Below are 20,054 nucleotides of genomic sequence, written 5' to 3'. Positions count from 1 at the left end.
TCCCCTTTTGAATTTAAAACTTCTGGTTGCATGCAAGTTACTATCTCCAAAACTAATGCTGATACTGGGTTGAAACTCTATAGATAGTTTAGCATTTAGGGTAATATTTTCCTGCTTCAGGGACAAATAAATTCAAGTAGTCAAGCATTGGCTGTCTTACAGATACATGTAGCTCTTGTTTAGATTTTTTGACGCCTTTGAAAATTCACAGAAATGACAATTTCTCAAAAACTGTTACATATATTGCTTTGAAACCCTGTAGGATGGTTCAGAAACTCATTTTACACCCTTGTCTGTCCATCAGTCAGTGAGTCTCGTGTATGTATGTCTGCAATGCTTCTTACCTATTTTATGTTGTACTTATCTCTAGAAATATATAATGTGAGTATAAACCTCCTAGCATGAGTCCAATTGCCTATAGTACTATAGATTTGTTTAAGTCTCTTGAAATTAATCATTACTCATGTAGATAAAGCTCAAATATCCAGCCCCCCACCACCACTAAAATAATGTAAAAATGCCTATCAGACATGTTATCTTTAGTAGTTTGGCCATTATTACCAACCATGTATTTTAACATTATTAGTCCCCTACTGGTTGAAAACCAGTTTCGGTGACTATAGGAATGCGCTTTTCCGTCTGTCCGTGCCCGCGGAATGATGGTTAAGTGACTGCATAACGGTACTTTCTCTTTGATGTCATTCATTTCGTTCTGTTTATGTGACCTTTTTCTTTTTATGTGACTGTTAGAACAATAGAGACAACAATGGGGGTGTCACATAAATACCGTTTCGTTAGAAAGACCGTCCGTCCGTCCGCAATTTCGTGTCCAGTCCATAACTCTGTCATCCATGAAGGGATTTTAATATTACTTGACACAAATGTTCCCCATGATGAGACGACGTGTCTTGCGTAAAACCCGGACCCCTAGCTCAAAGGTCAAGGTCACAATTGGAGGACAAAGGTCAACAGGGCTTTTTTCCTGTCCGGTCCATAACTCTCCCATCCATGAAGGGATTTTAATATTACTTGGCACAAGTGTTCCCCATGATGAGATAACGTGTCATGCGCAAAACCCGGACACCTAGCTCAAAGGTCAAGGTCACAATTGGAGGTCAAAGGTCAATGGGACTTTTTTCTTGTCCGGTCCATAACTCTCCCATCCATGAAGGGATTTTAATATTACTTGGCACAAATGTTCCCCATGATGAGACGATGTGTCATGCGCAAAACCTAGACCCCTAGCTTAAAGGTCAAGTTCACAATTGGAGGTCAAAGGTCAACAGGGCTTTTTTCCTGTCCGGTCCATAACTCTGCCGTCCATGAAGAGATTTTAATATTACTTGGCACAAATGTACCTCATAATAAGACGATGTGTCATGCACAACTTTCAGGCCCCTAGCTCAAAGGTCAAGGTCACACTTAGCAGTCAAATGTTAACATAGCATGAACAGGGTCTGTTTCGTGTCCGGTCCATAACTCTGACATTCATTAAGGGATTTTCATATTACTTGGCACAAATGTTCCCCATGATGAGATGACGTGTCATGCGCAAATCCCGGACCCTTAGCTCAAAGGTCAAGGTCACAATTGGAGGTCAAAGGTCAACAAGGTTTTTTTCCTGTCCGATCCATAACTCTGTCATCCATCAAGGGATTACATTATTGCTTGGCATAAATGTTCCCCATGATGAGATGACGTGTCATACGCAACACCCAGTACCCTAGCTTAAAGGTTAAGGTCACACTTTGAGATCAAAGGTCAGTAGGATTTTTTTCCTGTCCAGTCTATAACTTTGTCATGCAAAACAGGATTTAAATATCAGTTGGCACAAATATTTTCCTGGATGAGACAACATGTCATGCGCAAAACCCAAGCCCAGGGTCTAATGTCAAGGTCACACTTGAGACCAAAGGTCAGACACAAGAATGACTTTGTCTGGAGCATTTCTTCTTCATGCATGGAGGGATTTTGATGTAACTTGGCACAAATGTTCACCAACATAAGACGGATTGTCATGTGCAAGAACCAGGTCCCTAGGTCTAAGGTCAAGGTCATATTTAGAGGTCAAAGGTCAAATTCAAGAATGACTTTGTCTGGAGCATTTCTTCTTCATGCATTGGGGGATTTTGATGTAACTTGGACCAAATGTTCACCACCAAGAGGCACCCTTGTTTTTAGAATTACGGCCCTTTGTTTTACTATAAATAGATTTTATTGTAACTTTTTTATTATTGGCCGTAGAGAAAAATCGAGACCACTTTTCTGTGGTACAACATGCATGTTACATCCAATTTTTAGGTGTATTTTGACCTATCTCTACCTGGTTAAGAGTTTCATGTGGACTTATATTATATAGATTTTTTATAATTTTTATTTATTTTTTTTTTTTTTAAGATTAATTTTCTTTTGTTGGTACTATAAATAACTTATATGATAACTTTTTTATAGTCGGCAAAAACATTTCAATATGAAAACAACTGTGGGTTTTTATATATGCACATTTTAATCCAAGTGTGTTATTATAACATATGGTATATATAGTACAATATTGTTGATACATCATTGACAGATCAGTACATTATGTTATATACTGCAGTAGAGAAAATTAGGTGCCTTCCAGTAGGGGACTTTGTATTGCATGGCAATACTTCATTCACTTGTTTAAACAGGTTCTGAGGTACAGTGTGATATGTACGAGAAGTGTAGGAAGAATACATCAGATGACTTGCCTGAACCTGGTGTGAAAACATCAGATGCCTTACATGAATTTGGTGTTTGTAATACAGAGATGATTGAGAAAGTACAGACAAAGACACTCAGAAGCAAAGGAAAGGTAATGAGCGATATCGGTCAGTTAATTCCCCTGATTAAACAGGTGCGTGTATAGGTGGCACTACATGCGAATAGGTCCTAGAAAAGTTTGTTTACATTAGTTACATCATTATTCAGTCACTGTCACTTCAAACTACATTAGTAGATTTGGAAAGCATCCGATAATGTCATCAAAATTCAGCTGTGTATCCCTTGAGCAATTGAGGAAAGAGCTTTATTATACCCCCACCAAACATGTTTGGAGGGGGGGTATATAGGAGTCAGTTTTGTCGCGTCCCGTCCCGTCACGTCGCATCCCGAAATCTTATTATCTCAGTTATTACTAAATGGATTTGATTCAAACTTAAAATAGATGTTCCACCTTATCACCCACATCATGTGACACAAGGTGCATAACTCTGACATTTTCATGAATTATGCCCCTTTTTCACTTAGAATTTAAGGTTAATTTTGATGTATATTCACTGTATCTCAGTTACTACTAAATGGATTTGATTTAAACTTAAAATAGATGTTCCACCTCATCACCCACATCATGTGACACAAGGTGCATAACTCTGACACCAATTTTTCTTGAATTATGTCCCCTTTTACTTAGAATTTAAGGTTAATTTTGATGTATTTTCACTTATCTCATTCTGATTCACTTAGAGCCAAAGGGAAGTAACCTTTTTTTAACTTTTGTACCGAGTTTCTTCCCCTTAAATTCCAGGAATTAGTCTATTTTTAGAAATCCTATTTTTAGATTTTCAATATTTTTGATAGTTTTCCAACTTTTTATACGCCCGTTTGAAAAACGGGACGTATTATGGGAACGCCCATGGCGGGCGGATGGGTGGGCGGCGTCCACAGACCTTGTCCGGAGCATATCTTCTACATGCATGGAGGGATTTTGATGAAACTTGGCACAGTTGCTCACCATCATGGGACGGAGTGTCATGCACAAGAACCAGGTCCCTAGGTCTAAGGTCAAGGTCACACTTAGAGGTCAAAGGTCAAATTCAAGAATGACTTTGTTCGGAGCATATCTTCTTCATGCATAGAAGGATTTTGATGAAAGTTGGCACAATTGTTCATCATCATGAGACTGAGTGTCATGCGCAAGAACCAGGTCCCTAGGTCTAAGGTCAAGGTCACACTTAGAGGTCAAAGGATACAAGAATGAAAACTTTGTCCGGAGCATTTTTTCTTCATGCATGGAGGGATTTTGATATAACTTGCAGGGACTACCTTAGCCTGGAAATTTAGGGAGAAGTGACTTCTCCCTCCTGGGGAAACAGGGAGAAGTTTTGAAATTTTGGGAGAAGTTCGGCAAACGTGAGACAGGACATTGCTTACATGCATTAAATAACAATAATAATGTTTATTCAGTTCCATTTGTAGTATTATCTTGCTATGACTTAAATAAAAATGGTGCAATGTTTCAACAATACAGTACATATTTGTACTGTTTTACTGCAAAATGTTTAACAACTTGACACAACAAATCTTTCCTCATATAATCAGTACTTAATATTTCTTGGATTAATTTTTTTCCTTCCTAGAGCAGCTTTTTCAGGTATGTGAGCATTCTGAGTTTAAATTTTTTTATGTCCTTCAATTTGACAAACTACAGAGTTTAAAAACCTCTCAATCTTACAATGAAATGTTATTTGTATTGATCAGTAGATAAAATACTTGAAAATCAGGGGCAATATTTTTTAAAACTACATATTTTGACATAAAAAATCTAAAAATTGGTTAAATGTATTACCTCCCTTTAACACATTTCAGAATTAACTAAAATAGTTGTCTGCTATTTTTTATCAAACAACAAATTTAATAGTTTGTCAAGGGCCATATATTTAACTTATATCTGTTTTAATGAAAGAGAAATGCAGATTAAAATGAATAGTAAGCAGATCCCAATTGAAAAATAAACGTCGGGAGTAACGGGTAGTCTACACTGTGATGGCAATAAAAATTTCGAAACGATTTTTATCTGAAAACAAGAATAACTGGATAAGACAAGTACCGAGGGCGTTCGGTTGACCCGAGGTTTCGTGTTTTGACCCGCGAAAATCAAGAAAAACTCGTAGTTGACCCGCACAAAAAATGTGTCCCGTGCGTCGGCTCGATCCGCGAAATGCGTCTCGAGTTCGAAGTTCTGCATTATGAATCAAAATCTCGGCGAATTTGAATTGTTCGCCGCCACAATTTAAGTATGACAGTAGGCGGAGCGTCGTATGTTAATTAGCTACTGACAGATGTCAATCACTCCACGCGCCGACTGACACGTAATTAGGTTTGTAATTCGGAAGTTAATTATCGCCGTTTTACGAAGTTTTCGGGCTCTCTGATCTCCGATGTCGGTCAGCTTTAATTATTACTCTTTCATTCTTTAATTATCGTTTACTGCAATCACATTAAATGCAAACAATTAGCAGCTTATCATGCGGCGTCAATCTGAAATCGAGTGATCATCTTTTGTTGTCATGAACACGTTTCGCCGCGCGTGCCTCCCGGTGACATCCTGTGTATTGCGTATTGTGTTTACAGACTTTACATAACCGAGATGTATAATATCGGCGCACTTTATTGCCGATTATGTTTTACTTTCATCCAATTTTAGGGCGACTTGAACTTCGCTTTTCTGGGCGGGAAGGGCGAAGTGAAATATTTTAAAGCGAAGTTTTCGCTCAACTTCGCCTAAAACGCAGTCCCTGACTTGGCACAAATGTTCACCACCACAAGACTGAGTGTCATGCGCAAGAACCAGGTCCCTAGGTCTAAGGTCAAGGTCACACTTAGAGGACAAAGGTCAGATACAAGAATGACTGTCCGAAGCATTTCTTCTTCATGCATAGAGGGTTTTTGATGTAACTTGGCACAATTATACACCCTCATGAGACCAAGTGTCATGCGCAGTTCCCTTCTTTAGAATTACTTCCCTTTGTTGTTACTTTAAATAGCTTATATTGTAACTTTTTCATTACTAGACGTAGGGAAAAATTGAGACCACTTTTCTGTAGTACAACATGCATGTTACATCCAATTTTGAGGTGTAGTTTGACCAGTCTCTACCTGGTAAGGATTTTTATGTGGACTTACAATTTTTATGCCCCCGAAGGGAGGCATATAGTTTTTGAACTGTCTGTCGGTCTGTCCGCAATGTCCGGTCCATATCTTTGTCATCGATGGATGGATTTTCAAATAACTTGGCATGAGTGTGTACCACAGTAAGATGACATGTCGCGCGCAAGATCCAGGTCCGTAGCTCAAAGGTCAAGGTCACACTTAGACATTAAAGGATAGTGCATTGATGGGCGTGTCCGGTCCATATCTTTGTCATCGATGGATGGATTTTCAAATAACTTTGCAAGAATGTGTACCACAGTAAGACGACGTGTCGCGCGCAAGACCCAGGTCCGTAGCTCAAAGGTCAAGGTCACACTTAGACGTTAAAGGATAGTGCATTGATGGGCATGTCCGGCCCATATCTTTGTCATCGATGGATGGATTTTCAAATAACCTGGCATGAATTTGTACCACAGTAAGACAACGTGTCATGCGCAAGACCCAGGTTCGTAGCTCAAAGGTCAAGGTCACACTTAGACGTTAAAGGATAGTGAATTGATGGGCGTGTCTGGTCCATATCTTTGTCATCGATGGATGGATTTTCAAATAACTTGGCATGAATGTGTACCACACTAAGACGACGTGTCACACTCAAGACCCAGGTCCGTAGCTCAAAGGTCAAGGTCACACTTAGACGTTAAAGGTCATTTTTCATGATAGTGCATTGATGGGCATGTCCGGTCCATATCTTTGTCATTCATGCATGGATTTTAAAATAACTATGCATGAGTATGTGACACAGTAAGACGACGTGTCGCGCGCAAGACCCAGCTGTGTAGATCAAAGGTCCTAAACTCTAACATCGGCCATAACTATTCAAAGTGCCATCGGGGGCATGTGTCATCCTATGGAGACAGCTCTTGTTTTTTTGGATTTTTTTTTTTTTTTTTTTTTTTTTAAAGATTAACTTCCCTTAGTTGTTACTATAAATAACTTATATTGTAACTTTTTTTATAATTGACGGTAGGGAAAAACCAAGACCACTTTTCTGTGGTACAACGTTGTTGTTACTTTCTAATTTTAGGTGTATTTTAAGGTATCTCTACCTGGTAAGGAGTTTTTTTGTGGAATTAGAAAAACAAAAGAATTACAATGATTACTAAACAACCACAAAATTAAAATTCCACCTGCAAATACAGGTGCTAGAGTAAAGAAATTTGCTGTGACGGGCGTATATTGTGTCATTCTGGCACTCTTGTTTATTATCAGTCCTATGTAAAAAGTAAATACATTTTTATACCCCCACCAAACATGTTTGAGGGGGGTATATAGGAGTCAGTTTTGTCGCGCTGTCGTGTCCCGTCCCGTCCCGTCCCGAAATCTATTATCTCAGTTATTACCAAATAGATTTGATTCAAACTTAAAATACATGTTCCACCTTATCACCCACATCATGTGACACAAGGTGCATAACTCTTGACACCAAGTTTTCATGAATTATGTCCCCTTTTACTTAGAATTTAGGGTTAATTTTGCTGTATTTTCACTCTATCTCAGTTATTACTAAATGGATTTGATTCAAACTTAAAATAGATGTTCCACCTCATCACCCACATCATGTGACATAAGGTGCATAACTCTGACACCAATATTTTTTATGAATTATGCCCCTTTTTACTTAGAATTTAAGGTTGATTTTGATGTATTTTCACTAAGGCCAACATTTTTTTATTTTCTGGTTTACGGGAGATTTTTCAAAAAATTTGGGTCGGGGGGGGACAAATAAAAATAAAAATAAAAGTCCCAATTTTGAGCAGTCAACCAAATAAATAAAAATAAAACGTCCAAAAGGATACAATTTTTTTATTTTTTGTAAACCACAGAAAACAAAAGCTTGCAAGCTTAAATTGCATACACACTCACAAATGAACTATTCTGAACTGGTTTATATCTCATCATCTCAGTATAATATTGTTTTCTTTATGTGTAATTTATATGAATAATGCCATTTTCAAAGTCACCAAGGATATGCACTGTTTGTGTTTTTGTATGTATCTATTTAAAGTATTTTGTAGTAAAAATAGACTTGTGGAAACATTTTTCATTATGAAATAATATATATACATATACCACAGTTGACATTATCATATCATAAGACCACTGCATAATGTTTATTATTTTAACATGAATAAAAACTGCTTTAAAATGGGGATATGCAATGACTACTTTAGGTCTGCATCCTGCATACATGCATATTAATTGGCTGGAGATGGAGTCTTAAAAGACAGGCATTGTCATACTAGAAATGAAAAATTACGAATTGATAAATATTATCAGTATGCACACTGGCTTTAAAATTAAATTGCTTTGGTTAAGTTTCAGTGGCTTGAATATTGTTTTATATTTTGCCGACTGTCAGTGCCACCTATACTGTACGACAAGTCAAAACAATCTGAATTGTGGTTCAGCTAAAATGTGTACAAAATAACAACCTTATCAGCTGATGTTCAGACAACATTATCGGAGATTTATACGATTCTTCACCGAGATGGGACTTGGAATTAGTAAGTTAGGAGTCCGAAAAAACATTTATTACTGGATATGGACATGTGTTCCTCAGTGTCAAAGGCACATGTGGCATATAGTGTCTGAATGTTTGTCCCAAACATACTTTCAAAGGGTCTTCTTACAGATTTTGTCGGTATACTTAATTAGGTGAACATGACAATATTGCTCGGAGTTTATTTTATAATTATCTTTTGTGTTACAGTACCAGGCTAGAACTTTAGTCAAACTAGTTCGACGCGATCCTCTCGGAAATATTGAGATAATTTTCTATATATGGCCAATAACTCCACTCGGATTAGATTGCCCGTCACAAATATTAAACAACCGTTAATCTGACGGTCCAATTATTTTGACTGGTTTGAATATTTTATCACACTTATCATTGTCAAGCATTTGCAGGGACATGTCATTTTACATTGAAATTGCACATTGTTTTGAACAGAACTACTGAAAATTGTGGTATTAGTTATTTTTTCTTCTCTAACCCTCAAGACTTCAAAGTAAAAAAAAAGTTTAGCAAGTTGATACACTGATACTCACTTTTGCTCTTCCATTTTGCCATTTCTTTGGTTTCTTTCCCTTTTTTTATCAATTGTGGTATTTTTCTGACAGTCCCACATGAATTTGATCGTTGTCCAATTATAATATACAGACAACAAATCTCGTACATGTGATACGCCAGATTTTTCAACATCTGGACAGCGTTGATGTGTTGATAGTGAAGGTCATTTTTCGTAGGTGATTACTCCTAATGTTGAGATGTAGGTGCTGTAATTTCTACTCAGATCTAATTGTTTACAATACTTGTTATCTCTGTCAACTCATTCCAAAGATTATTGTCTGTAAACTTGTATATTTTTCCAATTTAATTTCACACAGTTTACATTCATGCAGGCTGCCATTTTTCATGCGTCTACTGATCTAGATTAAAAACCTCTACCATACAGTTAAACTTTTATTTTTGGCAGCAGCAATTACCGACGGTCGGCGGGTAAAATGAAAATAAAAGTACTGAAGATGACTTTTATTTTTATTTTGTTTTGTCAAAAAATAGGGTCGGCGCTCCCGTAAACCAGAAAATTAAAAAATGCTGGCCTAAATCTCAGTTACTACTGAATGGATTTGATTCAAACTTAAAATAGATGTTCCACCTCATCACCCACATCATGTGACACAAGGTGCATAACTCTGACACCAAGTTTTCATGAATTATGTCCCCTTTTACTTAGAATTTAAGGTTAATTTTGTTGTATTTTCACTATATCTCAGTTATTACTAAATGGATTTGATTCAAACTTAAAATAGTTGTTCCACCACACCACCTACATCATGTGACATAAGGTGCTTAACTCTGACATAAATTTTTTATGAATTATGTCCCCTTTTACTTTAAATTTAAGGTTGATTTTGATGTATTTTCACTATATCTCAGTTATTACTAAATGGATTTGACTCAAACTTAAAATAGATGTTCCACCTCATCACCCACATCATGTGATACAAGGTGCATAACTCTGACACCAATTTTTCATGAATTATGCCCCTTTTTACTTAGAATTTAAGGTTAATTTTTATGTATTTTCACTATATCTCAGTTACTACTGAATGGATTTGATTCAGACTTAAAATAGATGTTCCACCTCATCACCCACATCATGTGACACAAGGTGCATAACTCTGACACTAATTTTTCTTGAATTGTGTCCCCTTTTACCTAGAATTTAAGGTTAATTTTGATGTATTTTCACTATATCTCATTCTGATTGGCTTAGAGCCAAAGGGAAGTAACCTTTTTTTAACTTTTGTATGGAGTTTCTTCACCTTAAATTCCAGGAATTAGTCTATTTTTAGAAATCCTATTTTTAGATTTTCAATATTTTAGGTATTTTTCTAACTTTTTTATTATAAGTCCTATGTAAAAAGTAAATACATTTTTCTGTGGTAACATGGGTCGGTAAGACACTTTTTTGTATTCACTTTTAGTGTATCTCTAATATTAGAGATTTAATATATTTACTAGTATTACTATACTAGTATTATACTAGTATTACTTACATGTGGAAGCCCAGGATGAAGTACTCCAAAGACTAAGTATTTTTAAGATTTCTTATGGTTGCCATTCTTCTGTGACAAGACCGTATGGTGGGGGTATGAGTCACTCCTGTGACAGTTCTAGTTCTGTGGTAACATGGGTCGGTAAGACACTTTTTTTGTATTCACTTTTAGTGTATCTCTAATATTAGAGATTTTTTATATTTACCTCTGACATCCCTCATTCAGGGCACATAATTATACTAGTATTACTTATATGTGGAAGCCCAGGATGAAGTACTCCAAAGACGAGTAAACTTCTTTTTAAGTATTAAGCTTTTTTGACATTTTTATATTATTCTAAGTGTTTTTAAGATTACTTATGGTTGCCATTCTTCTGTGACAAGACCATATGGTGGGGGTATGAGTCACTCCTGTGACAGTTCTAGTCTATATTTATTGATATCCTATGACTTGAAAATATGGGACTAGCTGTAAGGACTGTTCTAAAGTGCATTTTCTGTGTGTCAGTTTATTTATGGACTGTATGATTGTTATGTTTGTTTCGTTTTTATACGCCCGAAGGGACATATGTTATGACACTGGTGTCCGTCTGTCCGCTCTGTAACTCTTGAACCCCTTGAAGGATTTCAAAGAAACTTGACACAAATGTTCACCACACTGAGACGATGTGCAGAGCGCATGTTTTGGATGTCTAGCTTCAAGGTCAAGGTCACACATAGAAGTCAAAGGTCATATCACTTTGTTGTGTCCGCTCTGTAACTCTTGAACCCCTTGAAGGATTTCAAAGAAACTTTACACAATGTTCAACACACCAAGACAATGTGCAGAGCGCATGTTCCGGACGACTCACTTCAAGGTCAAGGTCACACTTAGGGGTCAAAAGTCATATCAGTTTGTTTCGTGTCCGCTCTGTAACTCTTGAACTGCTGGAAGGATTTCAAAGAAACTTGGCAGAAATGTTCACCACACTGAGACGATGTGCAGAGCGCTTGTTCCGGATGTCTTGCTTCAAGGTTTAGGTCACACTTAAGGGTCAAAGGTCATGTATGACTTTGCTTTGTGTATATTGCTCTGCATTGCAGTGCTCTTGTTTTTATTTGGCAGATCTCTTTTTAGCTCACCAGAGCCAAAGACTCAGGGTGAGCTTTTCTGATCACTCGCTGTCTGGCATCCGGTGAAGCTCTACAAAAACTTTTCAAGGAATTGAATTCCATGCAGAACTCTGGTTGCCATGGCAACCGAAAGGAAAAACTTTAAAAATCTTCTTCTCAAAAACCAGAAGCCCTAGAGCTTAGATATTTGACATGTAGCATTGCCTAGTGAACCTCTACTAAAGTTGTTCAAATCATGACCCCGGGGTCAAAATTGACCCTGCCCCAGGAGTCACTTGATTTTACATAGATTTCTATAGGAAAATCTTCAAAATTAAAAAAAAACAAACCAGAAGGCCTAGAGCTTAGATATTTGATATGTAGCATTCAGGGCGTTAGGCTGACTGGAGGTCCCGGGTTTTGACCCGCGAAAAATCGAGAAAAACTCGTATTTGACCCACATAAATTACGCCACGTGCGTCGGCTTGACTCGCGGAAATTTACTTTGATGCGTCTCAAGTTCGATAGTTCTGCCCCCTGTCAATCAAAATCCCAGTGAATTTCAATGTTGTTCATCAGCACAAGTGGAAATTTGGCAGTAGGCGGAGCGTTGTATGTTAATTAGGTACCGACAGATGTCAGTCACGCCACGCGCCAAATGACACGTGATTATCTCGCGGTTTGTATTTAGTACGATATGCTTTGTCATTATCAAAGGTGTTTATTGATCAATGTGTAAAAGTTAATTGATAAACAATGCAGCCTTAGATTATCGTGTTTGTACCACTTGTTAATTATTTTGTGTGCTCGATACGATTACATGAGCCGGTCGACCGTCATGGTCTATAGCAAATTTATTATCATTGCCGAGGCTTTGTTTGGGCCAAAACAAATTAAATAAGCAGAACTTATACGTGGTATGATGAGAAAATGAAATTTAAAACAGTTATTTTTTCAAGAATTTCAAATGTTACTTTCGTTTTCCGTATTTGTCACTTGTTTTCGAGACCGCCATTTTCGGACATTTTTATCAGGACATTTTTATCATTTCTTACAAGATTTTTCTAGTACAATCTGAATAAAAAGCCAATCAGGGTTGTTAATAATTACTTGCAAAAGTAATGCATTAAATTAGCATTACTTGGAAAAAGATGGCATTAAATTAGCATTAGCATTACTCATTTTTATCAAAATAATGCATTAAATTAGCATTACATAGGGTGCATTAGCATTAGCATTACCATTACTTTTTGAGAATCATTGCATGTTATTATCACATACACTGTTAGTTTTTCATTAAATCATTTTAGTTTACCTAGGTCATCAACATGAAAAGTTATGTAAATACATGTATGACTTCCTTGTATTATATCTGATTTTTTTCATTTACCGTTACTTTATAAAAAAAAAACAAAAACAAAACCTTATGTTGAAGTACAGCATGCATGAGCATTTAAATTGTTAGAGAAAGTCAAGTACCTGTTTAATGACTCTCTAACAACCTAATTTAACATGACATGTAAAAGCTAGCTGCCTTAAGGTCTTAAACATCACTATCAGTGGCATAGTGTTAATTGATAAAAAGGTGTCAAAAGATAATAGATTCTGTTTGATATTTTGGGTGACAAATCTAATTATGTCACACTTCTATGGCTATTATAAATATGCACTTTGGAGTTGTCCCAGGTTTTAAATGTATTTTTCAAAATCTTTCAGGTGTACATTGAACAAAAGGCAATTATACCATTAGACAGTTTATTAAAATCAAACAACAATCTATTAGAGAACTGCTATAACCTGTGTAAATAACAGCATACATGTGTATTATGTTTTTTCCAGTGATACAAAAAATAATGCCTAAGTAATGCTAAGCATTAGCATTAGCATTACTTACTTTGGCATTAAATTAGCATTATTTTCAATGCTAAAATTGTGGCATTAATCATTACTTGGCATTATTTGAAAAAAATAATGCATTACTAATGCATTAGCATTAGCATTAGCATTACTACAACCCTGAAGCCAATATAACGTCTGAATTTACGGAAAAAAAATATGATCACTGTTGCCAAAGTAGCTCTTATTTAGAAGAATTTGCTGATAATAAAAGCATGTAAAGCACTAAACCCCACCCACTTTTAGGCAGTGTGCAAAATAAGATAACTAAAATATGAATTGCTTAATTAAGAAAATCTGTTATGACTAATGTACTGGTTTTAGATAATGTCTGTGTGAGTTGCATTAATAACAGTATACATGTAGCTTGACCCCTGAAAAGCTGATCTTGACCCTTGAAAATTTAGGCTGAAGAGTCAATGACTTTCGAGTTTCAGAACCTACCGAAAGCCCTGGCATTGCCTAATGGACCTCTACAAAATTTGTTCAAACCATGACCCCAGGGGTCACTTGATTTTACATAGGAAAATCTTTAAAAAAATTCTAAAAATAAACCAGAAGGCCTAGAGCTTAGATATTTCACATGTAGCATTGCCTAGTGGACCTCTGCAAAATTTGTTCAAATCATGACACCTGGGGTCAAATTGACATGGTTCGCACAGGCCATGAAAAGTCCTTGAATTTGATGCCTACTCCTTGAAAACTACTTGAATTTTGTAACAGTCAGAAACTACTTGAAAACTACTTGAATTTAGGAAAAAATGTACAAAAGATGGCAAATAGTCCTTAAATTCGTCGGGTGCGAAGTGAAAACGGACAAACATAAACGGACCAAAATAAACTAAAAAACGACGAAAAAAACAACAACCGTTACCGGCATTAGGGCCTGCCATGGAGTCGGCGATAGTACGGTACGGTACTGTACTTTACGGGTTCTACAAAATTTGTTCAAATCATGACCCCCGGGGTCAAAATTGACCCCGGCCCAGGGGTCACTTGATTTTAAATAGGAAAATCTTCAAAAATTTTCTAAAAATAAACCAGAAGGCCTAGATCTTAGATATTTGACATGTAGCATTGCCTATTAGACTTCTACAAAATTTGTTCAAATGATGACCCCCGGGGTCAATTTCCCCAAATAAACTAAAAAACGACGAAAAAAACAACAACCGTTACCGGCATTAGGGCCTGCCATGGAGTCGGCGATAGTACGGTACGGTACTGTACTTTACGGGTTCTACAAAATTTGTTCAAATCATGACCCCCGGGGTCAAAATTGACCCCGGCCCAGGGGTCACTTGATTGTACATAGAAAAATCTTCATAATTTTCTAAAAATAAACCAGAAGGCCTAGAGCTTAGATATTTGACATGTAGCATTGCCTGGTGGACCTCTACAAAATTTGTTCAAATCTTGACCCAGGCCTAGGGGTTACTTGATTGTACATAGGGAAATCTTCATAAATTTGCTAAAAATAAACCAGAAGGCCTAGATCTTAGATATTTGATATGTTACATTGCCTAGTAGACTTCTACAAACTTTGTTCAAATCATGACCCCCGGGGTTAAAATTGGCCCCGCCCCAGGGGTTACTTGATTGAACATCGGAAAATCTTCAAAAAAATTTCTAGAAATTATCAGTTTGACATTTGAAACATGTAGCTCATATTACTCAGGTGAGCAATCCAGGGTCATCATGACCCTCTTGTTAGTTCAATTACAATAATTTTTTTTTAATTACTTCCCTTTTATGTTACTATAAATAGCTTATGTTGAAACTGTTTTATTATTGGCCCTAGGGAAAAAGTGAGACCACTTTTCTGTGGTACAACGTGGATGGTACCTCTAATTTTTAGGTGTATATTTACATACCTGTACCTGATAAGGATTTTTTTGTGGACTTCGAATATTTTTTTTGGTGGACTTAGATTTGTTTTTTGAAGTTTTCCTTTTGTTGTTCCACTCCTTTGGGCTACAACAGTCAAGTTCTTTAAATTTTGCTCCCATCCTATGATGTAATCCTTTGGGTGTATATTGCCCCGCTTGGCAGAGCTCTTGTTTTTTATTGTGACAATCAGTGCTTTTATTTAGCTTTACTGTATTTTTTAATATTGAAATGCCTTCCTTGGAAAATCCTTTTATCATTGTGCAAGTTTTCAGACTATATTCTTAAAATAAGGATCGATATAGACAGTATAATTATTCCTAAACTTAATTGGGAAGATCTGCATTCACAGCTTAATGCAATGAGGTCTTGAATAATATAGAAATTATAATAATAATTACTGTGAGATGTCAGAATTTATGCCCTTGTGATAAGACATGTCCCTTCAATTTTCCATCAGCCTAATTAATTATTATAGCTGTTTTCTCATATATTCCTTGAAATTATCATCCGTTAATGCCGCGAAGTTGTACCCAATTTACACACAGCTACTAATTACGTAACAGAGGCAGATCTGGTCTGGAAAAAGAAGTTAGCAAATCCTAGAGTTGTAACACTTTTATTAACTCTTCAATTCCGAGCATAAAATGGTTATATTAATACAATATACAATACAAAGATGTTACATGCATTGTATACAGATTATGATATAAAGCATCATTGTTTTAGAAATATATGGGGAATACAATAATATTTTATTTAACTCGCTTTTTCGTATGAGAGGTTGACCACGTCAACACATTAAGTTTACTATTATAAAAATAATTCTTTAAGAGAATGAATTTACTTTCATTTAAATACAGAGAATATTTGAATACAATTTGTCTCTACAACTTTCAGATAGAACCTATGTAGATTATGATATTATAAAACAGTGTAGATTCATAACTAAACTGTACATGACATATTAACAAGGTGAATATAAAAGGAAATATTTTTATGAATCAATTGCAATAAGCATACAAGACATTTTAAATGTACAATGCAACATTTTGTTATGTATGCAGACTGTATCAAATCTGTAAACTTTCATATTCAGCCAATTTGAACTGTATAATACTAACAAAATTCCAATATATTGTAATGGCAATTGATCTGAACTGATTTCACTTAATTTCAAATAATAATGTACATATTTTCTGTAAAATAACATAAAGAGCTAATACCAAATGAAATTAAATATTTTGCTTACAACATTCATTATGAAAAAGAATAAGAAATGACGACAATAATTTTAATTCAACATACCTGGAAAAAGAAGTTAGCAAATCCTAGAGTTGTAACACTTTTATTAACTCTTCAATTCCGAGCATAAAATGGTTATGCTGGACTCTAGGTTTGCTTCAGTTTTATATGAAAAAGTGAGCATCCCAGGGATTAGGTGCTAAAAGCTTGAAAACAAACATTCTTTTGAAAAAGCTAAAAAGTTATCACCAGTAAGAGGATGTTTGCAGTAGTTCTGCAAACAGCTTGATGACATTTTACTTGAAAATACATTTTGTTCACAAGCCATCAATTAGTATGTTTTCATAAAACATAAATTATGCTCTAGACAAAAAGGTGCTAGTCAGTTTTGAAAGTCAAATACTTAGGTTGATTTCTTAATTTAGCTATACATTCAAAAGAGGAAGTTCTCAAAATTATAAGTAGAATAAGTAACAGCTTAGTACAAAGTGTCATAATCCAAAGTTTGAAAAATATATCTTTATACAAACAACTAAAAATGTTGTTGAAACACAGAAATGTTATAGATTCCATTTCTATTAATCTCCTTTATTTTATTGTTATATTTTTTTTATACATTTTTTTTTACATTTTTAAATGATGAAAGGAAAAACTTTATACAACAATTAAAATTTGTAAATTACATGTTGAATATTTTATACAACAATTGAAACTGCAACTCATATGTTTTGAGACATATGAGTATTATCTACACATTATGTAATGTGAGTTATAACAATTATGCAACAAAATATGGGGCATTATACATGAGACATAAATGATCTCTAATGACAAGTTGACATACCAGTGTTAATTTGATTTTATGGTGCTGCCTCTTTAATTTTCAGTCAGTTCAAATTCACAGCAACTTACCCACAAAGTGAAAATATTAATCTTTACATTTAATAAAAACACCCGGATTTTCAGTACACAGACCACAAAGTTGTAAAGCTTTAAAAATAAAAACAAATGTGAAACCTATAAGACATTATTTCAAATTGTTAAAAGTATTAAGAAAACTTATTATACACATTACATTAACATCAGACTGACCGATATTTAACGCCTAAGTGGGAGCAGGAAGTGTTAAGTCTGCTTCAAGGACATATTCTTGAACCCCCATGATATTTCACATGTAGCATTGCCTAGTGGACCTTCTAAAAATAAACCAGAAGGCCTAGATCTTAGATATTTGACAGCTCTTGTTTGTTACTAGACTATATACATGGAGTCTATATACATAAAGTCCACATAATTATGCAATCTTGTGTGCATCAAATTGCAATGTACTGTGTCAGTGCATGCAAGGGAGTGGGGAGCGGGTATACATTTATCACCTTCAGTGATAGCTGTAGTTATTTTAGAGACATTTTTCACACCGATTTTTAAAAAAAAAAACATATTTAACAAATTGACCTTCAATCAATGTAAAACCACTTAGTTTGCACCTTTATGACTAAGTGGCTGTTATTAAATCTGATGATTACTGTAATAATTGCCATTTTGTTCATGTAGATTCTGTCATTTATTCTGGGTACTTTCTTTTCAGATGTTGTGGATATATCTGCTATTGCTCGCAATTATTTCTGCTGTGGTACAGGGTGCTGTAATACAAGATACAGCCAAAAGCTGTTATGTCAGTGAGTCAAAAGGGAGAAGTATACAAGATATGAAGGAGGAGACAGTCTGTCAAATACCACATCTGACATCTACCTGTGAAGCTTCCTATTCTAGATCTACTTGCCCAACATCAGACTACGATTTTTACGTGTGGGCAAATATGAGTTGCAATTACAGTTGTAATGACGGAGAGAATTTAGTGTGTTTGAACAGTGATGATGAAATGCAATTTGTGTGTTTGCCACAAGATATAAGTTGTCCTGAAGGTTAGTTTTTTAGCTCACCTTTTAGCTCACAAATTGCTTGGGGTGAGACATTGTGTTCACTCACTGTCCAAATTTTCCTTTAAACAACATCTCCTGTGAAACCATTTGGTGGAATTGATGAAGCTTGGCCTGTATGTTCCTTGGGTGGTCTTCTTTCAGAGTTGTTGAAACAGTTCCGTTTGATTGCACATTGGGGTCGCCAGGGCTAAAAATAGAAAAATCTTTCAAAGACGTCTCTTCTTTAAACTCTGGTCCGATTTTGAAATAATTTCACACAAATTGTCTTTGTGAGATCCTCTACGAAGACTATGAAGATTATTCCGATTTGTCAGAAAACATGGCCTCCAGGGGACCTGGTCTCTTTTCCCTATATGTATATAGTGGAAACTTTAAAAATCTTCTTGTGTGAAACTGCTGGCCCAATTTTAAAATAATTTCTCACAAATGGTTATTGTGTAACCCTCTGCCAAGATTGTTCAAATTATTCCAATTCGTCGAAAAAAATGGCTGCCAGGGGGCATGGTCTCTTTTCACTATATGCATATAGTAGAAACTTCAAAAACCTTCTTGTTCAAAACCACTTGGCTTAGGGCTTTGATACTTTGTCTGTAGCATCTTATAGAGGGCCTCTACCAAGTTTGTTCAAATTATTCCCCTAGGGTCCAATATGGCCCTGACCTGGAGGTCACATGGTTTATATAAACTTATAAAAGGGAAATTTTGAAAATATATTGATATAAAACCACATGGCCTAGGGCTTTGATATTTGGTATGTACCATTGTGTAGTAGTCCTTTACCAAGACTGCTCAAATTATCCCCCTGGGATTAAAAACGGCCCTGCTTGGAAGCACATGGTTTCAATAGACTTGTATAGGGAAAAACCTTTAAAAAATCTTGTTTTAAACCTTAAGGCCCAGAGCTTAGCTATTTAGTATGTGGCATGCTCTAGTTGCTCTCCATCAAGATTGTTTAGGAAAAAACTTCAAAAATCTTCTTGTCCAGAACCATGAGGCCCAGACCTTAGATATTTGGTATTTAGTATTGTCTAGAGGTTAACTATCAAGTTTATTCAAGTCATGACCCTGGGTTCAAAATTGACTGTGCCCCGGGGTCATCAGTTTTTACATTGGCTTATATAGGGAAAAAATTCTTTTCTGAAACAGTAAGGCCAAGAGCTTAGATATTTTGTATGTAGCATGCTGTAGAGGTTCTCTACCAAGATTGTTCAAGTCATTACCCTGTGGTCAATATAGGCCATGCCCACGTGCCTGTTTTACAAAGACATTTGTTTTTGAAGCAGTGACAAAGAAATTTGGACCCAAAGTATAATGTTTGATACAGATTTCAATACTCCTCTTGAATAGTCTTAATCATGACCTTCTGGCCTACTTTTTAAGTTACAGTAAAGAAACTTGGACCAAATATATAATTTTTAGCTCGACTTTTCGAAGAAAATGTAGAGCTGTTGCACTCACCCCGGCGTCGGCGTTGGTTAAA

At 35.8% G+C, this 20,054-nt stretch overlaps 1 protein-coding gene across 1 annotated transcript in view; it reads left to right on the top strand.

Moving 5' to 3' along the window:
* Window positions 1-2,660: 2,660 nt before the first annotated feature.
* LOC128552193 (uncharacterized) overlaps window positions 2,661-20,054 on the top strand; it is a gene marked incomplete at its 3' end in the record, with an annotated part of 32,579 nt that continues 15,185 nt past the window's right edge. The window contains exons 1-2 of the mRNA XM_053533216.1: window positions 2,661-2,836; window positions 18,220-18,556. Coding sequence (XP_053389191.1) covers window positions 2,693-2,836; window positions 18,220-18,556 — 481 coding nt within the window. The remainder of the gene's footprint in view (window positions 2,837-18,219; window positions 18,557-20,054) is intronic.

This window comes from Mercenaria mercenaria, unplaced genomic scaffold (assembly GCF_021730395.1).
Source record: "Mercenaria mercenaria strain notata unplaced genomic scaffold, MADL_Memer_1 contig_2129, whole genome shotgun sequence".
Lineage (NCBI taxonomy): Eukaryota > Metazoa > Mollusca > Bivalvia > Venerida > Veneridae > Mercenaria > Mercenaria mercenaria.
This window is presented reverse-complemented; position numbering and strand designations above follow the sequence as displayed.